Raw genomic sequence first — 23,257 nt, 5'->3', positions numbered from 1 at the left:
CTATGAGTCCGACGTTTTATTGGCTAAATGATGTGTTATTAGTCCAATGATAATCCTCATTATCAGGAGAATGACCCGATTGAGAAATAGACTTCGCTGAATCGCAGATCGAACGTGACTTTGTGGGCATGTAAATTTGATATTACAGCATGGTACTTCAAACCATACTATGCTATTACAACAAGTATGCACACCCCCGCAGTTCGTTGCTCTACTTTTTTAAGCTGAGCATCGATTTGGTAGGAAGTAGGGATGATTTATTGAAAATAATTTCTATCTGAAGGTGGAGGAGAACTGCAATATTATATATCAGTCTGTTTTCAAAGTTATAAATTATTTGACTTCTAATTTCAATGAAAAAAAAGTAATATCAATACAGTACATTGAAAGTAAATACTAGAATATATAAGAAATATATCTATATTATTATTAATTGCACTGATGAAGGGCTAGTGTTGCCCGAAAGCTCTGCTAACTTTTCTTGCTGTTTTACTTATCGTTTTGATTTAGCTTTTCGCTTTTTTTTTTTCTCCATTGAGATCCAGCCACTGATACCCACAGCATTGTCATTTTTTCAGTAATTTGCCTTTGGATCTATATTATTATTAATAAATACTTGCAAAACCGACCAATCAATGAACCCATTGTATTTTAGGCAACAAATTAACGTTTAGAACACTCTTAGATCAAACATGGTTTTATTCATTCACATATTGTTTATAACTTTATACATTTCAGTATATATAATTGATTGCAAGGATCATGTATAAAGAAGTTTACAATTCTGTTTTTGCAAGACCCTTTTACATAAAAATAAAACACAACATAAATAAATTAAAAGTAATATAATTGTTTCCTTTTGCAGATTTTGTCATAATAATGATAATAATAATAATAATTTCTCTTTTGTGTGTTGTAGACTTTTTAGACTCCTTCTATTGAATGGATAGTAAAGACTGTAATCCTAATTCATTCTCATATTAAATTAGAATTTACAAAACCAAAACTTATAGCTAAAATCTGATTTAATTTGATCACTCCTAAATATCAAATACAAAATATTGCATATAATACGTATGAAAGATTATTTCTAAGAACATTAAATCTTTTATGATGCATATTTTGTATCATTTATTGATATATTATTTTTTGAATTTTATGTAATCATTATTTTAAAGGGAGAATAATTCAAACAATACATTATTTTAAGCTAACATTTTCTAATTGATAAGCTCTGCATTTATATTTGGAATATTTCCAACACTTTTTTCAAGTTATTCTCTCCTTTACTTTACCTTCTTTCCCATTTTTTCTTTCCCTTTATTGTTTCCCTCTCATGTTCATTCTCTTTTTTTTCTTTTCTCTTTTGCTTTTTTATTTATATCGTTTGTTTGGTCTTCTTTGTGCCTATTAATTCATGTAATATTATACAATCGCATTGGCTACTATCTAGTAGATGACATTCAAACATTTGCGACTTCTATGTGACTTAGTTTAAACTAATCTACACCATCCATATCAAACCTTGCCTGTCATCGACGATAGATGCTATTGACGTCATGGCAACAGATTCCCATTTCTCTCTGACAGTCGTTGTTACTGATACAATAAAGCACATTGTCACGCTTGGATGCATCCACTTCCGTTTGATGTGTTCAGCAGTTTGAAGACATAACAGTCACATCATTACTGTCATTAGATTTATATGGTGGTTTTTTTATTTAAAATTTTCCAGATATTTGTTTGAAAATGAAATTAACTAATTAAAAAAAATTAAAATATTTTAGATTTTCAACAATTTAATTGAACTACTTTTTGTCCTACAATGTGATTACATTTCTTTTCTTCAAAACGCAATTGTAATAATATTTGATGAGGGTGGGGTTAAGTTGAGGTCATACCTGAGTTCCGAGGTGGAGTACATGTAATTATGTTGCTGCTATGTCAAGATTAATCCAACATAGAAATAGAGTACTTGTACATAATAGTGCTTCTACTATACTAAACTACATTTGATTAAATTAAATAACACTGTACTCACAACTAAACTACATTTTATAGAATAACACACTGTACTCGCAACTAAACTACATTTGATTGAATAACACACTGTACTCGCAACTAAACTACATTTCATAGAATAACACACTGTACTCGCAACTAAACTACATTTGATAGAATAACACACTGTACTCACAACTAAACTACATTTTATAGAATAACACACTGTACTCGCAACTAAACTACATTTGATTAAATAACACACTGTACTCGCAACTAAACTACATTTGATTGAATAACACACTGTATTCGCAACGAAACTACATTTGATTGAATAACACACTGTACTCGCAACTAAACTACATTTCATAGAATAACACACTGTACTCGCAACTAAACTACATTTAATAGAATAACACACTGTACTCGCAACTAAACTACATTTGATAGAATAACACACTGTACTCGCAACTAAACTACATTTGATTGAATAACACACTGTACTCACAACTAAACTACATTTGATTGAATAACACACTGTACTCGCAACTAAACTACATTTGATTAAATAACACACTGTACTCACAAAAAAATCATCATACGGACGTTCAAGTCATTGCTATTTGACCATTATGTGTTGTTTCATTTCTTTTAGTAATCTTTATTAACTCCTATTGTCACATTATGAAGTATTTAGTACTAACAAGTCTAAAATGATTAATATTACGTGTACTGATCGTCAGCATTTAGTTGTGAGGTCTGTGGTTTTGTTATACTCATATGTGAATAAAATGATACATGTTTCAAAGTCTACTGCCCATCAGATTATCAACACACAGATTAGCATTGGCTTTAGTAATCATTTTTCCAAGAAATGACATGTTATTGGTAACATTAACGAGGAGTGAACCTGATATTAAGTATTATTAATTATATTATGTTGACAGGTTTTATGCTTTAAAACATCTATTTTTCATTCTGCAATCTCTGTCAGAATCTTAACAGAAACTTTATTCTACTTTTTACAACAACATATTTTATGCTTTGTTTCTCGTAAATCAACTTTAAACATTCAAAGGAAATAATATTGTGTAGAGTTGAATGTGTATAGTGTGTACAATGAGGACATTAAATCGTGTTATTACATTCTCATCTTTAAAAGTAGCATTCAGTATGACTAGTAGTTATGTGACAGAAATCTTAATTTACTTTTATTAAAAGGATAATTACTTAAACAAATGGGGTCAATTACATAAATGAAAAAATGTTTATCTATCATCCATCCATCCAAACATACAATAATCTGTCCTTTGCAACCTACTCTTCCCATTCCATCCATCTACTGTATCTATCTATCTGCCTGTAACTACTTTCTTAAGCTCTGTCTACACTATCAAACTTTATGTGAAAAAAATGCCCATATGTGGACATAATGATGTCATATCACTATCATATTTGGGCATATCACTACCATATTTGAGCATATCACATTTTTTTGTCAAACTAGTTTGATAGTGTAGACAGAGCTTAACTAACATTGTCTAAAGCACATTATAAAACTGATTATAATTGCATTTTATTTAATTAGTGATTTTAATTTCTGTTTTTTTTTAGTTAACCATGCCTCATCAATGGTTAGAGGGTAATTTACCTGTTAGCGCTAAATGTGCTGTCTGTGAGAAAACATGTGGGAGCGTGTTACGCTTACAGGATTCGCGATGTTTATGGTGCAAAACAATGGTGAGTAAAAACAAGCTGTGTTTTATGATAATAATCTGAATATTCATGAGGCGCTCTTTACCAAAATAACATCCCCAAAAACGTTAAGACTGGTTTTACCAGAAAAAAATGAAACTTCAAAAACCCAAAACAAAGTTTGTATCAGGAGCTATGGTACATACTCTACAGATATGTGGAATGACAAACGAAAATTCAACTAATCCATCACCTATGATTGGTCAAATTACTTGCGCATTGCGCGTATATATACTTGCGTTGTGTCCAAATGGAAACCAAGCATTATACATAAAAGTGCAATTTAAATTGTCTTAAATTAAGTCAAATTCTTTCTTCCTTAGGTGCATACAGTTTGTAAACCACATTTTGCCAAAAAGTGCCCCCTAGGTCAATGTAAATTATCTATCATCCCACCAATCACCTTAAACTGTATTGACTCCGATGGCTACTGGCAGGCTAGTAGACACGGATGCAATAGCCCCCTCCTAGTGTTTGTTAACTCGAAAAGTGGCGACAACCAAGGTGTAAAGTTTCTGCGTAGATTCAAACAGTTACTGAATCCGGCTCAAGTGTTTGACCTCATGAACAGTGGACCGAGATTAGGGTACGTATTTTTGCACTTTCTCTGTTTCATATTAAAGCGAGAGGTACAGTATGTGCTGAGCCAACTAGTAATGTACAGTCAACTTTAAAAATATCAGACAATCTTCTACACTATTAAACTAGTTGACAAAAAAGCGTGATGTGTCCAAATATTGTAGTGATATGCCCAAATATGGTAGTGATATGACATCATCATGTCCATATTTGGGTACATCACATTTTGTTGTCACATAAAGTTTGATAGTGTATTATTATTCATGGTATTCATTCATTCACAGTCAAATACATGGTTTGAAATTTTTTTTTTTCAAAGTTTAAAATTTCCATCAAAATATAAAAATGAGTTAAAAAGGTTAACATTTGGAAAAATACAGATAAAACAAATAGTTTAAAATACATTAAAATACATCGTTTAAAATACAGATAAAATACATCGTTTAAAATACAGATAAAATACATCGTTAATATATCTTTACTGTAACTGATGTAAAAGGGAAAGTCCCTAATGCTTTTTCTCGTCTCCACTTTAATTATCTGTAGTGTCACTAAAGCACTCTGTTTGAGGAAATGTGATGTATTAATAACTCTTTCTAATATTTTTGCTCGCAAAGTAATATTAACAAGTTACTGCTTATATAACATACTAATCATATCAATTAGTAAGGCAATGTGTTTATGTAACCTCTATGTGGGCTGATGATACTGCTGGTAAATAACACATTATTACATGATTGTTTTACACTGTACATTAGATACTAACCTGACATGTGATGTAGTCGATCTGTTTAACTCTAGAATAACATTTCAGAATGATTTGGGATTAAAATTAATCTGTTAGGATTACAAACTAATCTTCATGATTAAGTACATTACAAGAATCCTGATTTTCCTGATATTAGATGTGATGAGTTTTAATGTTTGTAATTCATGGGAAGATCTTTGCCGATTGTTGATTAGTAAAGAAAGTAAAAGTGACAAGTAGAAATTAAACACTAATTAAATGAGACAGTAGCAAAGACTGATAATGTACTGCGTCTGTATAGTATTAACTTTGTCATTACAGAATCTGTAGGCCAAATAAAAAAGATGTTTAGTAAATCGCGTCCTTTCCCTCGGCAAAGCTGCATGATTTAATTTTAATATTTGATATTTTTTATTAATTTTTTTGGAATGGTTGTATTCAATAAAAAATATTCAATAAAGCATTATCTACATCAAACTTTATGTGACAAAAAAATGTGATGTGCCCATATATGGACATGATGATGTCATATCACTACCATATTTTGGCACATCACACTTTTTTTGTCAAACTAGTTTGATAGTGTAGACAGAGCTTAAGGTTTTTTTTATCAATAGGATAGAAAAGTAATTTCAATCTCCTCATTAAAAAAAAATCAATCCTAGACAGGAAATAACATTTTTTTTTAAAATTTTGCCAATACATTAATAAAATAATGCTCTTATTTTTGTATGTAAAGTCCACTCTTCTAAAGCTCTGTCTACACTATCAAACTTTTTTGACAAATAAGTGTGATATGCCTAGCTATGGTAGTGATATGACATCTTCGTGTCCATATTTGGGCACATCACATAAAGTTTGATAGTGTAGACAGAGCTTTAAAATACTCCCAGAAAACCTTTCTACTATTAACTGGAAAATTATTACTTTTTTGTTGAACCAAAGGTATTTATACCAATTGTGTATGTATTTTTTGGTTCAACATAAAAGTAATTATATTCCAGTTAATTATATTTGGAACCAGATGAATTTCTACTATTTAATGATAAAAAAAAACAAAAACTTTTGGCAATTATTTTAAGAAATACTATTTATTAATATTTGTTGTATTTGTATTTTATTTGCTTGTAGACTGAGATTATTCAAGAAGTTTGATACATTCCGTATCCTCGTCTGTGGTGGAGATGGTAGTGTGGGTTGGGTACTAACTCAGATAGATAAAATGGATCTTCACAAACAGGTAACAACATGCTGTGATGACTGACGACAGATTCATTATGCTTAATCAGGAATGGTCACGAAGTACATGTCCGTGTGTTAATCACACAAATTCCACGACTTGTGCTGTTTTTGTTTTGTTTTTAAGATCATCTAGAGTCTTATAAGCGTGTAGTATAATCATTCAGCAGTAATGGCCACAAATATGTAACAACCAATTACAAGCCTGTATGCTAGTTTGTTTGTGGTTACCATGACTACCAGCATTGTAATTAGTTCAAATATCAACAATCGTAAATTTTGTTTTAGCCTGTTTTTCGTTTTAGCCTGTTTTTTGTTTATATGGTCAATTTTGTCTTAATAAACAAATCTTACCATCAACTTATTTTATGTCTTATTCCTGGGTCACAGGGTCAGATAAAGGGTCAATAATTTACAATTACAGGAACTATTTTGATATTTTTAATGAGGTAGTAAAGCCTTATGTGATGTGATGTGCCCATATATGGACATGATGATGTCATCACTACCATGTTTGGGCATATCACTACCATATTTGAGTATATCACTACCATATTTAGACACATCATACTTTTTTTGTCAAGCTAGTTTGATAGTGTAGACACATGGATACTAGCCTGTTTATGTCCATATGAGTATTTCAAAATGTGTATTTTTGTCTTCGTCTTCCTACAGTGTCAAGTTGGAGTCTTACCTCTAGGTACTGGTAATGATTTAGCACGGGTACTTGGATGGGGTACAAATTGTGATGATGACACCCTTCTGCCAGCTATGTTAGAAAAACTTGAGCACTCTGGTACCAAGATGTTAGACAGGTAAATCATACTTAAGCTCTGTTTACACTAGCAAACTTTATGTATATTATCACAAAGAATGTGATGTGCCCATATGTGGACATGATGATGTCATTTAATACTTAAGTATATCACTACCATATTTGGTATTTTAATAATGTTAAGAATAACGTAATGTTTTGTCTATAGAAAGGTTAGGACTAATACTTCAACTAATACTTGACATGGGCGGAATAAACCCACAACATTTATTAATGTTTATCTTTGATTTGTATTCTATATTAAATTTTTGTAATTCTCTTCTTCTCTGTGGGCTTTGTTATTAAAAGCTTAGTCAAGCAATCCAGCTGACAGACTTAAGCTCTGTTTACACTATCAAATTTCATAACAAAAAAATGTGATGGCATGATGATGTCATATAACTACCATATTTGGGCACATCACACTTTTTTTTGTCAAACTAGTAATAATAATGTAGACAGGCCTTTAGAGAAGGTGTTTTTCCCTTTAAATTAATTATGTCATTGTCTATTTATAGATGGAGCATTTGGGTAAATGAGACAGACAACTCGGCACCAACTGACCAATTGGAGGAGCAGAACGAAAGAACCGAGAACATTACAGCCTACGAAGATTCCGTAGCACTTCATCTTGCAAATATTCTACAATCCGAGAAAAACTCTGAAGTTATAAAATCAGCACAGTAAGTTATACAATGTTTGCAGTGTCTCTGTTTATCATGCCAGTTTTTTGTTTTGTTTTCGTAAGTTTTTTTTTAGTAAGTTTTTTGTAATGTTCATGTATGTTTAGCAATTAAATGAAAAAAGAATGAGAGACACATAGATGTTGATACTCAAACATTGCGCAATGTAACTCTGCGATGAAAGCACTCGATTTAGCATATCAATCCTATAGCCCTGAGGCTCGAAATCCTTGAGAAAAAATTATACAGAATATTAAATCAGAGATTTAATCAACTTTAATGCGTTTTAAACTTCATTGATTATCAATTAGATGTAAAAAGATACTTGAATCGATATTAAAACAAAAGTGAAGTAAGGTATATGATATAAATGATTACACAAACTATGTTACTCCTTGGCTTAGAATGAAATCTAATATTCAAGCTGCGGGCACATGATGATAATTAAAATTCTGAAACAGAGTCCGATGTAATCTTAAAATGATGCCCACCGGAAAAACTCCTTAAAAGATTTCTTAACTAATAAAAGGCTTTTTTTTATAGGAATATATAATAATATCTAAGAATAGATATCTTCTTTTGACATTTAATTTTTGCAAAAAAAACTTCTACAATATAAAATTACAGTTTGGTATCATAAGCCCATTCTGTAATACACTGTATCACACGTGATATAGTATTATGTTAAGTTTAGGGTTTATGACATGATACTGGCATCACATGATACATGTAATACTGTATCACAGAATTTGCCATGATACTGTGAATCTGCTAATGTAAGATTTAAAACTAGCCTTTTATTTCTATTCCACATGTAACTTCCTCTACATATTAACTGGGCTTTAAATTTCATAATTAATGCCAAATTTGTTTTTTTCATTTAATTTATTTATTGCTTTATATATTTATTCCTAAAAATAAATTTTAAATGTTTTTGTTGAATATGCCATTTTAATGTCACATAATAGTTATTCACTTTAACCGAAAATAGTGGATTGAAAAAAAAAATTATTTACCTAGCAAAAATAATGTTTTTTTTGTGTTAAATTTAAAGATGTATTGTCTCTCAAAAACATGAAAAATGAAGATTAATTAAATCATACTTTGCAATTTGACTATTTTTTGCTTTAAATTACAGTTTTTTCAGGTAAATACATTTTTTGTTCAAATGTATAACTATTATGTGACATGAAAATGGCATATTCAACAAAAAAATGTAACAAATTATTTTTTCAGGTGGGGGGGGGGGGGGCAATACATCTTTAACCATTTATTTTAATAATGCACTCCTAATTTTCTTTTCTGTTGTTTAGAGTATTATGCAAAACAGTGAAAGATTTTCTGGAAAAGATTGGAGAATCTTATGACTCAGGCACCCAGTCAGACGACACAATGAAGGACAAAGTAAGGATTTCAATAGAATATACAATAATAATAATTGGTTATTTATATATTATTATATATTTATAAGGCACTTATTTGAAAACATGATTGGCGTTTAAGCTTTGTTACCACTAAAGCTCTGTCTACACTATCAAACTAGTTCGACAAAAAAAAAAAGCCCAAATATGGTAGTGATATGCCCAAATGTGGTAGTGCTATGACATCATCATGTCCATATATGGGCTTCTATTGCCAATTTTAATGACGTTATTCTGTTTGTAATAATATATTACTGTTTTTAAAATAATTCAAGATTCAATTTTATTTGCCAATTTAAAATGGAAATAATATGAGTACATTTTCAACAGTAAATTCTAAAATGTATATTATTAAAATTATTACTATATAAAAATATTTAAGCATACTTGAGATATATAATTTAAAACAATCAATATTTAAAAACAGACATGAAATACCACAGGGATGCAATATTTGAAAAGCAACATATAAGAACATCAAAAATACTATAAACATTACTTTACTTTTACTGGTTCCAATAATTAGTTAAAATATGCAATAAAAACTGGCTAAAAAATAAAAATATCTGTTTTTAAAATAATATAATGCTGTTTATTATAATTTTCATTGACTTGCTAGTGTGCTATATTAAATGAAAAACTCAACTCATTACTTCAAACGTTGAATGAAGAAGCCCAGGCAACACCAATACCCCCTGGTATGCCAGTTCCTGTACTACCTCCCACTCACGAAGGAGATACGACTGAAGTATCAGAGGTCAACGACCGAGTGGAAAAAATGCAAGGCCCAGCGACAAAGGTGTTTAAACCACGAGATGCTTTGATGTCCAGGGCAAATAGCCTCAAGAAAGCTGTTAGACAAATTATTGAACAAACTGAAAAAGGTGAACAAAATAGGGATTTTACCATTACTTTCGAAAAAAATCTTATTTGTCATCTGATTTTGTTTTCGAAGCAAGTTTCCAGATGTTTGGAATCTGGGTTTTAGATTTGTTGATATGTTTATTGGTACAAATGTAAATGCAGGGATTTCACCTCTCAAGTAATATATTCATTTGTTTTTCAAAAATGTGTTTTTATAATGAATTATTCAACGTCCAAATTTTCCAGATGTGGCTTGTCCTGTGTCTAAGTTCATCTGTATAAATCTACTTTCTAATTTCTTGTAGCATACATATGGTTTTTGAATTTGTCAATAAGTTCAGTTGCCACAATGTAAATGTAGGTGAAGAGCCAATACCATTGTTAACACAATTTGAATTTAATCAACAAAGGCAGGCTAGTATTTTATTATTAATTATTTCTTTTAATTAGCTGTCGATGAGCAAAACGAACAGACCAAAGTGCATGAAGAGCGATCGCGGAGGGTACATGGAATGATGCCCTCAACGTCAGCAACACATTACGAGGATATCAAGGAGAAGGACGACGAAAGCACCGAAAAAGATGACGACTCAAACAAGTTAGAAACGGACGTAAAACCCTTTGCGGTTTTTACTTCAGCAAAATCAAGAGAACGTAAAAAAGGTTAGTCATCTTGAGTTATTATTTCTAAATGCAGTTGAGCGGTCACTTCTCGTACGCGGCCACTTTTCCCGGTCCCGAGGGTGGCCACTTACAGGAGGTTCAACAAGTTTTACTGTGTGTATATGTTGCTAGGCAACCTTTCATCTGCTTTTTAATTTAATGTCATTTTTTTTTTAGTTTTAAGTTTTTTATCAGTACCATTTAAATTGAATCAGTTTGTTTTAGTGTATAAACAGGATGGACACCTTTAAATATGCTTACTGTATTACCATTACATTAATTTACACTTGCAGATACTGCAATACTGTTACTACTATTAATAACTTTTGTATTACTAATAATTTAGTAAAGTAAAGACTATTGTTTCGCAGGAAGAGATTACGCAACGAAGTCTCCAGTGTCTAGCGCGATGAGGCGCGTTAGTCAGGGTAGCACATACGCTACCACAGCTACAGCGCCAGTAAACATTGCCCATCGCTATGGAAGCACTGAGAGTCTATCACTCCTTCCAGGCAAGTTTGATGTTATCACACAAGCCTAGTATTACATCCCATAACAACCATAGAATCCTTTTGTAGTTGTCACATGTCTGTATATCCTTCTCTGATTGGCTGTCATCACCTGCTTGTGTTATATTTGATTAGTCCCTATACTCCACAGTGTAAACCTGTCGGCCGACATGTAGCATGATCGTATATCATTATTCTGACCTTCTTCTGTCGTTTGTGTCGCAATCTTCTTGTTATTATTCCAATGAGGCTGCTAAGTCTGCTGTTTGATTCTGTCAATTTTATAAGTGTTCATTTTAGTTCTATTTCATTAATTTTATATAATCTTTTTCAAGAATAAATGAATATAGTTTATGGAAGTGCAAGGTACCTAACAATAATAATAACATTTTACTAATAAGCTTACTGTTTATAACGCATTATTTATTTTCACCACCTGAACAGCGCGACAGAAGGCAGAGCAAGAAACTGACATTTTAGGAGATGTAAGAAAGGTGCCCATCACCGGAATCGCTAGCCCTCTGCACGCTTTGTAAAGGTCAAAAGTCATCTGCACATGATTCACAAAGTCTTGTCTGTTTAAAAACAACATGTTGATTACCCACTAACTACAAAAACAGATTATTAAAATTATTAAATTAATAATCAATTTTGTGATTTCTTTCATTCACATCACTCAGTTCTAAAATTTAGAAGCGTGAACTCTGACCTGTTTTTAAGCATGGGCATATAAATGCTCAGTTGCTTCTAAAGCTGTGTCTTCACTATCAAACCTTATGTTTAAATAAAAAAAATGTGATGTTCCCATATTTGGGCATATCATACTTTTTTTTTTCTGACTAGTTTGATAGTGTAGACAGAGCTTTAGTTTTAAAAATCATTTTTCACCGACGATATTATACAGAGTATTTCGGTACAATAATAATAATTTTGATACTCTAATGATCGGCCTAAAATGTACTTTGTGGTTCAATGTGCAATAACCATACATATACCTCTTTCCCTTTAATAGCATTATTCATGAGTTATATGATTTTATACATACATTATACATAATCAATGGTATATGTCAAATGCATTAGAGAAACCACAGTTGGTAATATTATACAGTTATATCAATATTTGCCCTTTTGTTGTTTTGTAGACTCTGTTTCATACTTACGGTGTCGATGTCGATATGAATAACTATATGAATATGTTTTATGTATGTAATCATGATAATATTGTAGTATGTAAAGTTAAATAATTCAATTGTCACTTTGTTAAAACAATTTCACAACAACTTGCACTTCTTGTGTTTCATTGAACTTCTTCCAAACCCACATGATTATCAGCAGTGATATATGTATGTAATATTATTCTGCATAAAAGTCTTGTTTTTTTTTTATTGATGTTATAATCGATATTTATTTTTTATTGTATACATTACCTTTTTTGTATTATTATTTTATATTTATTTATTTGTATTCAGTTATGACTTGTGCCTAAGACCAGGCTTGTGCTTAGCACCGGGCTTGTGCTTAAGACCAGGCTTGTGCTAGCACCGGGCTTGTGCTTAAGACCAGGCTTGTGCTAGCACCGGGCTTGTGCTTAAGACCAGGCTTGTGCTAGCACCGGGCTTGTGCTTAAGACCAGGCTTGTGCTAGCACCGGGCTTGTGCTCAGCACTGGGCTTGTGCTTAGCACCGAGCTTGTGCTTAGCACCGAGCTTGTGCTTAGCACCGGGCTTGTGCTTAGCACCGAGCTTGTGCTTAGCACCGGGCTTGTGCTTAGAACCGGGCTTGTGCTTAGCACCGGGCTTGTGCTTAGAACCGGGCTTGTGTCCAGCACAAGGCTTATGTCTAGCACCAGGCTTGTGTCCAGCACAAGGCTTGTGCTTAGCACTGGGCTTGTGCTTAGTACCGAGCTTGTGCTTAGTACCGTGCTTGTGCTTAGCACCGGGCTTGTGCTTAGAACCGGGCTTGTGTCCAGCACAAGGCTTATGTCTAGCACCAGGCTTGTGTCCAGCACAAGGCTTGTGCTTAGCACTGGGCTTGTGCTTAGTACCGAGCTTGTGCTTAGTACCGTGCTTGTGCTTAGCACCGGGCTTGTGCTTAGAACCGGGCTTGTGTCCAGCACAAGGCTTATGTCTAGCACCAGGCTTGTGTCCAGCACAAGGCTTGTGCTTAGCACCAGGCTTGTGTCTAGCACAAGCCTTGTGCTAGACACAAGCCCGGTTCTAAGCACAAGCCTGGTGCTAGCACAAGGCTTGTGCTTAGTACCAGGCTTGTGTCTAGCACAAGGCTTGTGCTTAGTACCAGGCTTGTGTCTAGCACAAGGCTTGTGCTTAGCACCAGGCTTGTGTCTAGCACCAGGCTTGTGTCTAGCACCAGGCTTGTGTCTAGCACCAGGCTTGTGCTTAGCAAGTGCAAGTTTGTTTCACTGGTAGGGGTTAAATCTCCCTAAAACACTTGCTTATCAGTGGGGTGTGACCACCCTGCCCAAGTGTTATATTAAGTTTTATTGTTTTGTATTTTATTGGATTTTTCTATCTTTATCTCTTACAGGGTTAGACACACTATTTACGCCCACGCTAGGGAGAAGTAATCCTGTGCTTAGTAAAAGTAAGTCAACGTTTGATTAACAATAAATGATGAACACCGTCTTAGATAACCAGAATTGACACAGGTCATAAATTTTGCAAGAAATAGATATACGTGTAAATCATTATTGGATCGAAAAACCTAATTATGAAGAAAACTGAAACAGCTGTCATGAATCGTAAATCAATCGTTATTTTGTAAATGTCTATAGTTGTGGTTACTTTCTTTGTTTTGATAGTTTCTGTATTGTTCTGTGTTAACCAACTACCAACTGTTAAGGCCCTGTCTTATTCGTGCCAAAAATTGGAGAAATTAAATCAATAAAAATATATGTTAAAGATGTATTGTCCCCCAAAAAGCATGAAAAATAAAGATTAATATAAAAAAAATACTTTGAATATGGCATTTCGCAGTTTTAATAAAGGTAATAATTTCTGTAGAAAAAATATATACAGTATAAAAAAATAATGTTATCACTTATAAAAAGACAAAAAAATTGCCAACCAAAACCATTTTTTGCTTTAAATGACAACTTTTTTGGGTAAAAGTTTTTGTTCGATCCAATTTTTGGTCAAGTGAATAACTATTATGTGACATTAAAATTAGCATATTTAACAACAAAAATTTAAATAAATTTTTTTTTTCAAGGGTAAAAATATAGCTAAATCAATAAAATAGATAATGAGATGATAATATCAAAATAAACCCTTTTTTCAGGCGTTGGGGGTAATGCTTTATGCGGTGGGCTCGTAAGCAAAGTGTTGTTAGCAAACGCGGATGCTCTGTGTGCTGCTGTATCTCCTCTTATGGATAAAAACCTTGAGTCTGTGTAAGTATTAATGTAATAAACAAAGTCTAGGTCAGTTTAGACACAATTGAAATAGCTAATTCCTACCAATTTGAGAGTGAAGATATGGATACAGGCAGATGTTAGTACCAGAAACCTATGAATACCACATTAAGCTCTGTCGACACTATCAAACTTTATGTGAAATTATGTGATGTGCCCATATATGGACAATATGATGTCATATCACTACCATATTTGAGCATATCACTACCATATTTGGGCACATCACACTTGTCAAACTAGTTTTATAGTGTAGACAGAGCTTTAGGTTAGGTTGGACCTTGCAGCTTGGTAATACGTGGTAGTAGTTGGTATGTGCCTATCACTGATTGAAGAAACTAGCTTCACACTTGGATGCAATTCAACAACGTAGGCGCAATTGTTGACCAATCGCTTGGTTTCTGCTGATCCATCATCAATAAGCTTACATTCTTGCGTTGCGTCCAAGTGAGAACGAAACTGTCACAATAACATGTTGACTGCTATCAAAAGCGCCACTTTTATTACTAAAAATAGAATTCAAAGCTTGTCAGTAGCAGATCCAGGGGTAGGTGAAAGAGCGCTCCTTTCCTTGAATCCGCTCCTGTTAGTTCAACTACGACCCATGGCACTCTGGCAAAAACTTTTGTAACTTACAGTCAATATGTTAATAAATTTATTTTAAAATATTTTTTGCACCTAATATCAGATTTTTATCATAGTAATTTGATCATTTTTGTTATTATTATTAATTATCACACCTTTTCCATCATGTTTATTCGTTGATTCCCATCTTTGTCTACCATTTTCATTCTTTTGTGTATTTTTTTTCTTTCTTCTATTCTTATATCTTTAGGTTTGGTTTGCGTAATGCCGCCCTTGGACTTTTCCCCCTACCTGCACAGAAATTAGAAGACAGGTTTGTGCCACCGCCGCTACACCTGCCTCTTACCCATTAATTTTTGTTTTTTTGTGTCTGATTCATTTCATGTTTAATTTTACTCAATTTATTCTTCATTGATGTTGCATGCCTCACTAAGCAGCCACCGCGCTCCCTCCAATCTCCTAAAGAACGTCCACTCAACGCAATTTGACAAGCAACACGTTGGCTGACGACACATACAAATAAATTTACATGCTGAGGGAATCCCCCACCCCCTTCAGTGACTGTACAACCCCCCCCCCTCCCCCCCCCCCCCCAGTGACTGGACAACATACTAATGTGTTTGCACTTTACCATATGTGAATGTATCTTATGGAATGCTATGTTTAATTTAGTATGTTTGTTGAAAAGTGTAAAACAAGGGGTCAAAGTTGAACATGTTGTGTGTGTACAGTGTTTAATCATTGTAGATGGCCACTGAATACATATTCAGTAGGCCTAGATAACAATCCCCACTACAATATTTGGGCACATTACACTTTGTTTTTCAAACTAGTTTGATAGTGTAGACAGAGCTTAATACCTAATCTTTTGTTTCCAAATTACAGACAATGACGTGTCAGTTTGTGTATGAAAACAATTCTTGTTTTTCTTGTCGCAAATGTTCAAAAATTGAATGCTTAACATTTACAGTAGTTTGTTTCTAATTAAATATTTGTTTATGTTATTTGAATGCTTCATTTTGTTGTTATAATAATAATTGGCTATGATGTGAGCATGTTTTTATGTGTAACACTTGCTCTGCCTGAGTACCTGTACACCACTACTAAAACAAGGCATACACTTTTAAACTGCCAAAACTAATATACAGTAAAACCCCTATTAAGGGGAAACTTTAAGTGTCTCTTTGATAGAGTTGTCCTCCAAATAGGAGTGTCCATATATTATGAATGGGTGTGGTTCCACTGTTGTTGGCAAGTCTTTGAGACTGTATTAATCATCTTTCACACCTGTTCCGGCACGAGTCCCGTGCCAGCAAATCAAATCGAAGTGTTCACTGTAACAATTGTGAAACCTAAAACCCAAACCTAATGTCCTATTTTTGCATTGTAATTTTTAAAATGTTAGGGGTTCTGCTGCACCCCATCCTCTGGATCTGCCTTTGACGGATGTTTGCTAAATACAATAATTATGTATCTTAAACTGTTTTTTGTAGGATTGGGTATACTGAGAAATGTGTGATGAATAACTATTTTGGTATTGGACTTGATGCGAAGATTGCTCTTGACTTTCACACTAGGAGGGAAGAGCATCCAGAAAAATGCAAGTAAGTAAGAATTACTGTATATCCTCTGGTATAATACCCACCCCTAGAACACGAAATTGGGCCGACTTTGGGGGTGGGACTATACCCGAGGAATCCCTGATTCAGGGAAAAACATGATTGTTAAACATTTCTTGTAAAAACTCATCTGAACTGGCTAGAGAGAGGCCTACATCCAGACCAAAAGGGACTATACCCGGAGATATGCCTGGTTGTGAAATCAGACATGAAGTAGGGGTGAGATTAGACCAGAAGTGGGATTAGAACAGAAGTGGGATTAGAACAGAAGTGGGATTAGAACAGAAGTGGGATTATACCCGAGGATATGTATTTATTTACAGTAGGCCTAATGAAAATTTACATATACGGTGTAGTGCAAACCCTACTTTACTACTATTGTTTCTGTTTTTACTTAATGTTTGTTTTACCCGTTTGTTGGTAGTTTCCTTTAGTATCAAAAGACTATTTTTCTATTTACTTTTGTTTTTGAGGACAATAAATATTGATTTGATTTGATTTACTTTTCAGGAGCAGAACAAAAAATATAATGTGGTATGGTATGTTAGGTGGTAAAGAACTGCTTCATCGTACGTATCGTAATCTGGAACAAAAGGTTCAACTGGAATGCGATGGATATAGGATATCATTACCAAGTCTCCAGGGCATTGTTGTACTCAACATACCCAGTTATATGGGTGGGGCCAACTTTTGGGGAGGCAGCAAAGAAGACGAGGTAAAACTTCGCAAATTTTTGATATAATTTTCAAATTTGTTTATTTTACCCAAAAAAACAGGGGAAAAAAAATCTGCTAAATTATAATCAGTCATTTTTAATTTAATGTAAAATTTGTTTATTTTACCAAAAAAAAAATTAAAATAACATTGCTCATGACTGCCACCAAAAAAAAATCTCATTCATTTTTAATTACTACAGAAATTTATTACAGGTTTAGGTGCCTTATGCGGTGTCAATGAAGTTTAGCTGTATGCTATGTGTACAATAGGCTCACAGCATCATTGCTATGTCAAATAATAAAGTTGTGTCTTTGGTCGTTTTCTAGACGTTTGCTGCACCTTCATTCGATGACCGCATCTTGGAAGTTGTCGCCGTGTTCGGCGGAATGCAGATGGCCGTGTCAAAGCTAATCACCTTGCAACATCATCGCATCGCTCAATGCCGCGTGGTAAAGGTGACGATACTCGGAGATGAGCCTGTTCCAGTTCAAGTCGACGGTGAAGCTTGGATGCAAAGTCCAGGCTATATGAAGATAATTCATAAGAATAGAGCACACATGTTAGTCAGAGATAAGGTTAGTATCAGTGTCATAGGCACATTTTATAATACAGTGGCATAGGCATATTCTATAATACACTGTCACATATGTATCACATGTGGCACCTGAACCGGCTAAAAAAAAAATACTAAAGATAAATCAAAAGAATAGAGCACACATGTTAGTCAGAGATAAGGTTAGTAAAAGGTTGATGCTCTCATATACAATGTTAGAGTTTTATAACCAAGAGTGCTGTTTCCAAGCTTCTACACCTTTCAGCTCTCCAATCCACCAACTCATTATATTCCGTTACATTGAGTCTTTCCACAATATTTGGAACCACTGTGTAAAGCTCTGTCTACACTATCAAACTTTATGTGACAAAAATGTGATGTGCCCATATATAGACATGATGATGTCATACTACAACCAAAATTGGGCATATCACTACCATATTTGGGCACATCACACTTTTTTTTGTCAAACTAGTTTGATAGTGTAGATCTTCAATCTTGTTTTTAGGTCTTTGAGAGCACATTAAAGTCGTGGACTGACAAGCAAAGACTGGAACAACAATTACAAGATTTTGAACTTGGAAATGTGAAGCAGTTTTGTGAAATGTCAGCTGGACTTATACGAAGGTTAGTACAGTCAACTCTCCCAATACAAGACTCTCTGAAAACCAGAAAATCCCTCAATATCAGACTTTTGTCGAGGTCCAAAAGGTTCCAAATTCATTTTTACAATTAAAAACACACTGAATATCAGACTTTCCAGAAAACCAGATATATTTTGGCAGCCCAAGTCTGTTTCGGAATGATGTTAATGGGATGATCACAATGTTGGTAAGGGTTAAAAGTGATAATTATGATACAGTCAACTCTTCCAATATCAGACTCTTGAAAACCAACAACTCTCCCAAAACCAGACTTTTGAATACTCTCTCTAACTAGACTTTTTTTGGGGTCTATTTATTACTAAAATGCACATACAGAAAAATAGACAAAACACATATTAGTGAAGGATAGGACCAACAGGTGGTAAATACCTCTAAAACATTGCACAATGAAAACATATATGTAAAATTATAATAAATATTTATATAGGCATATTTTAACATTTTATAGAAATAAGTGAACTTTAAATATTAAACTTTAACTGGTCGTCTAAAAGTCATTCTTCTAAAGTAGTTATTTAAAAAAAATTAAAACACACTAGTAATACCATTAGTTCTGTTATCATTTTTTTTTAGTGTTCAAGTTCTTTGTATGAGTCACTCCAGTATTGATACTGAATTAATGGGTTTTGTAAACTCGTCCTCATCAGAGCTGGACAAGTTGTACCCAGCAGGCAAACTGCTAGAAGTAAGTACACAGTAAATTAAGTCAGTCAATGCTGGTGCACATGACTGAATTTTAAATATAATATCTGGTTAAATGTATATAAATCAAATATTTGTAACAGAAATAAAGACAAAAAAACATTATTATTATATTATTATTATTATTATGGTCAAATACAAAATTTGGCAAAATTCTGCCATAAATACCAGGAAGACTTTTTTTCAGTAGTTAGGTAGTTTAACCTAATGTAACATGTCTGGTGACTCCCTAGAAGGTGAAAAAAGATGGTGGATATACGGTGGATAATTTTTGCTATAGCATGAAAATAAAAATCTGATGTTGAATAAAAATACCAGAAATGTAAAATTCAAGTTATATTACCTATATTTAGTCATCTGATAAACTAATGTGCTGCTTCTAGGCCGTTTGTAACACAGTCTTTCTTACTTACCTTTGTATGTACTTACAGGGACCAAACCGAAGGAGTGTCATGGACCTTGTCAATAGCATCAAACTACTGCATAATGAAACCAGTATTTTCTTGGCTAGAAAGGCCTACTCATTGGTACGTATTTACATTGTTATGTATACCGTCTATTTGAGATCAAACTTTATGTGACAAAAAATGTGCCCATATATGGACATGATGATGTCATATCACTACCATATTTAGGCATATCATTACCATATTTGGGCACATCACATTTTTTTTGTCAAACTAGTTTGATAGTGTAGACAGAGCTTAACACAAATGTTTGATAATAGGGAGCTTTTGATTTGTGATCACCGATGCATGAAACTTGAGATGTGCTTTCTCACTCTACCCTTCCATCAATGTGTAGGTCATAGGTTGTCTGTCACATGTGACATCATTTGTATCATATAGTTGTTTTCATTCGTCAGTGCCTTTCATTATCTATATAAAATATGATTAAATTGAAATATATCATGTAATTTCTTCACTTGATTGTTAATTTCTCATTTATTACAGCAATTACAAGAAGAAAACATTTCCAATGTGTACAAGTCATTAAGCTGTGTTGACAATGAACTTCGACATATCTCAATGGTTGAACCTCATGTCAAAGGTCATGATGAAGAGGTAAATCAACTTTCTATTGCTACACTGAAATATATGCCTACATTTCTTACATTCATATATTTATTATAAATATCAATATTATTTGCAGCAAAACATTTGTTAATTTTGTTTCCTGAATTTTTGTTTTCAGAGTTCAGGATCATTATCAAAGAGATCAAAAGGTCGTTTTCGAATGCCGGCACGATTTAAGAGTCGGAATAAGGAGTCTAAGCATTCACCGTCGCTAGCCTGTAAGATGTGCATGTATATTATTATGTTAAATATATTCCTTTTAATTCTTTTCAAACTTGAATGAAGTATGACATGTACCCATGGATGATAATAATAATAATATTTATTCAGCAAAAGTTCTTAGAAATTACGATTTACATTTCATCTTGCTAGGAGCAAGTAATAGGCATGAGCCCAAACAGAAAACTGCTCTTACTCCATCATTATTATACAATACAAAAAAACAAACTAAGTAGTTGTACTAAGTGAAACAAAACAAAGTTATAATGAAATACACCAATTAAGAATAAGCTGCATTGAATATAAATAATTTAATATTTTGAGATCAAATGTTTGGTGAGTTGGATGAAGTAGATTTAAGAACCATGCATATATATGATAAATAATTATGATTATTATTATTTTTAATAGCTTTAGCTATACAGCAATGGAGCGTAGAAGAGGTCGGCAATTGGTTGAGTAATCTGTCATTTGGAGAGTACAAAGACACATTTATACGACATGACATTCGAGGAGCGGAGCTTTTGAACTTGGAACGTCGTGACCTGAAAGTGAGTATACTATAATGTCATTCAACTATGCAATTACGAACTTGCCTTACAATTCTAATTTACACATCATTACTCATCTCTACACTATCAAACTATTTTGACAAAAAGGTGTGATGTGCCCAAATATGGTAGTGATAACCCAAATGTGGTATGACATCATCGTGTCCATATCTGGCCACATCACATTTTGTTGTCACCTAAAGTTTGATAGTGTAGACAGAGCTTTATTCTAGTGTTGTGCCTACTTTGTATGTCAATGTGAACTAGTTGATGTTTTTGCAGTGGTTGTGTGCACAATTGAAGATGAAATGGATAATAATGAAAATAATATCACATTTGAAAGATGCTACACTTTAGAACTCACACTTTAGTTTCACGGTTTGGAACATGGGTCTCTTAAGCTCTGTCTACACTATCAAACTAGCTTGACAAAAATAATGTGCGACATGCCCAAATATGGTAGTGATATGACATCATCATGTCCATATATGGGCACATCACATTTGATAGTGTAGACAATGTTAAAGTGAGCAATGTACTGCTTTTATAAGAAAATTTGCCATAATGTTTATTTTCTGTATAGGATCTTGGTATTAGTAAAGTTGGACACATTAAACGGATACTTCAAGCAATTAAAGACTTAAATACCAAACATTTGGACCAGCATGTATATCCGCAAGCAGCAGGGACCAGCTCAACAACTCATGCAACGCCGTAAAAAACAGTATCTCTTACACGAAGAGAATGAATTACTGGAAAACCCACTTGCAATATTTCTGATAGATTTTGTAGTTCATTTATGACTGAATTGTGAAGATTTTATACAGTATTTGAATAATACAAATTTTTTATTTTTAATTATAGATCATAAAGATATTAATTATCATTAATAATATCTTCATGATTAAATACAACCTGAAAAAAATCAAGAACGCACAACGCTTTTTGTATGAAATTTGAATGAAGAATAAATGTTTTAGTAATTTGTTTAGGGAAACCCTTAAGAGGGAACTCACCCTCCATACGCGAAAGAAATGCCCCACCAGTCTTACCCACCAAACATGTGGAAAGGTGCAAATGCTACTCAATTAGAATGATATAAACTCAATAATTTATCAACTCATATTGTACTGTAACCATTATTTTATTTTTTACAACAGATAGTGTTTATTAATTGATTTGTTATATTTTTTCACAACAGATAGTGTTTATTAGCTAATATGGTATTTTTCTTCACAACAGATAGTATTTATTAGTTAATATGGTATATTTTTTCACAACAGATAGTGTTTATTTGTTATGTGGTATATATATCTTTATTTATATGTTGTGTGCAATCTGTGTGGAACTTTCTCTTTTACTGTGTAAGTGTGCAGAGTAATATATATTTATTTTATTTATACTTTAACTGTATCAAAACAGGTTTGATAACATGAAGATTTAAAATTGTGTACTTCACCAATCAGAAGTGTTTTATGTAATTGATAGTTCTGATTGGTGAATTGTTGTTGAAACATTTGACCAATCAGAAGTGTTTTATGTAATTGATAGTTCTGATTGGTGAATTGTTGCTAAAACATTTGACCAATCAGAAGTTTTTTATGTAATTGATAGTTCTGATTGGTGAATTGCTGCTAAAACATTTGACCAATCTGAAGTGTTTATGGAATTGATAGTTCTGATTGGTGAATTGCTTGTCGAATCAGCTCTGTGGAATTTACCTAATTGACCAATGAACAGCAGCTAAATATCCATGAAACAATTAAATTATGATTGTTTTACTTTGTTTTATAGAAAAAGCTATGTTTTACCATTTTAGTTTCAACGTGCAATTCTACGTTGTCTTATGCTGCACTTAATTCT

General features: G+C 33.0%; 1 protein-coding gene across 2 annotated transcripts in view; it reads left to right on the top strand.

Annotated features, from left to right (window-relative positions):
• The window catches only part of LOC144842862 (diacylglycerol kinase delta-like), a 51,815-nt gene extending 28,851 nt beyond the window's left edge, over positions 1–22,964 (top strand). Inside the window, exons 8-28 of one of the 2 annotated variants that reach the window (XM_078699419.1) lie at positions 3,616–3,741; positions 4,080–4,342; positions 6,215–6,323; positions 6,998–7,137; positions 7,655–7,819; positions 9,133–9,223; positions 9,860–10,124; positions 10,555–10,767; positions 13,822–13,878; positions 14,575–14,686; positions 15,543–15,605; positions 16,786–16,896; positions 17,422–17,626; positions 17,955–18,203; positions 18,690–18,808; positions 19,420–19,531; positions 19,980–20,075; positions 20,502–20,612; positions 20,743–20,842; positions 21,255–21,394; positions 21,978–22,964. In XM_078699419.1, the coding sequence (XP_078555545.1) occupies positions 3,616–3,741; positions 4,080–4,342; positions 6,215–6,323; positions 6,998–7,137; positions 7,655–7,819; positions 9,133–9,223; positions 9,860–10,124; positions 10,555–10,767; positions 13,822–13,878; positions 14,575–14,686; positions 15,543–15,605; positions 16,786–16,896; positions 17,422–17,626; positions 17,955–18,203; positions 18,690–18,808; positions 19,420–19,531; positions 19,980–20,075; positions 20,502–20,612; positions 20,743–20,842; positions 21,255–21,394; positions 21,978–22,112 (2,982 nt within the window). In that variant the 3' untranslated portion in view covers positions 22,113–22,964. The remainder of the gene's footprint in view (positions 1–3,615; positions 3,742–4,079; positions 4,343–6,214; positions 6,324–6,997; positions 7,138–7,654; positions 7,820–9,132; positions 9,224–9,859; positions 10,125–10,554; positions 10,768–13,821; positions 13,879–14,574; positions 14,687–15,542; positions 15,606–16,785; positions 16,897–17,421; positions 17,627–17,954; positions 18,204–18,689; positions 18,809–19,419; positions 19,532–19,979; positions 20,076–20,501; positions 20,613–20,742; positions 20,843–21,254; positions 21,395–21,977) is intronic. The other variant, XM_078699420.1, reaches the window with a different exon arrangement.
• Positions 22,965–23,257: the final 293 nt, after the last annotated feature.

Source organism: Antedon bifida, chromosome 5 (assembly GCF_963402885.1).
Source record: "Antedon bifida chromosome 5, ecAntBifi1.1, whole genome shotgun sequence".
In the NCBI taxonomy this organism is placed as follows: Eukaryota; Metazoa; Echinodermata; class Crinoidea; order Comatulida; family Antedonidae; genus Antedon; species Antedon bifida.
Note: the sequence above shows the minus strand (reverse complement) of the source record. Positions and strands in the feature narration are given on the sequence as shown.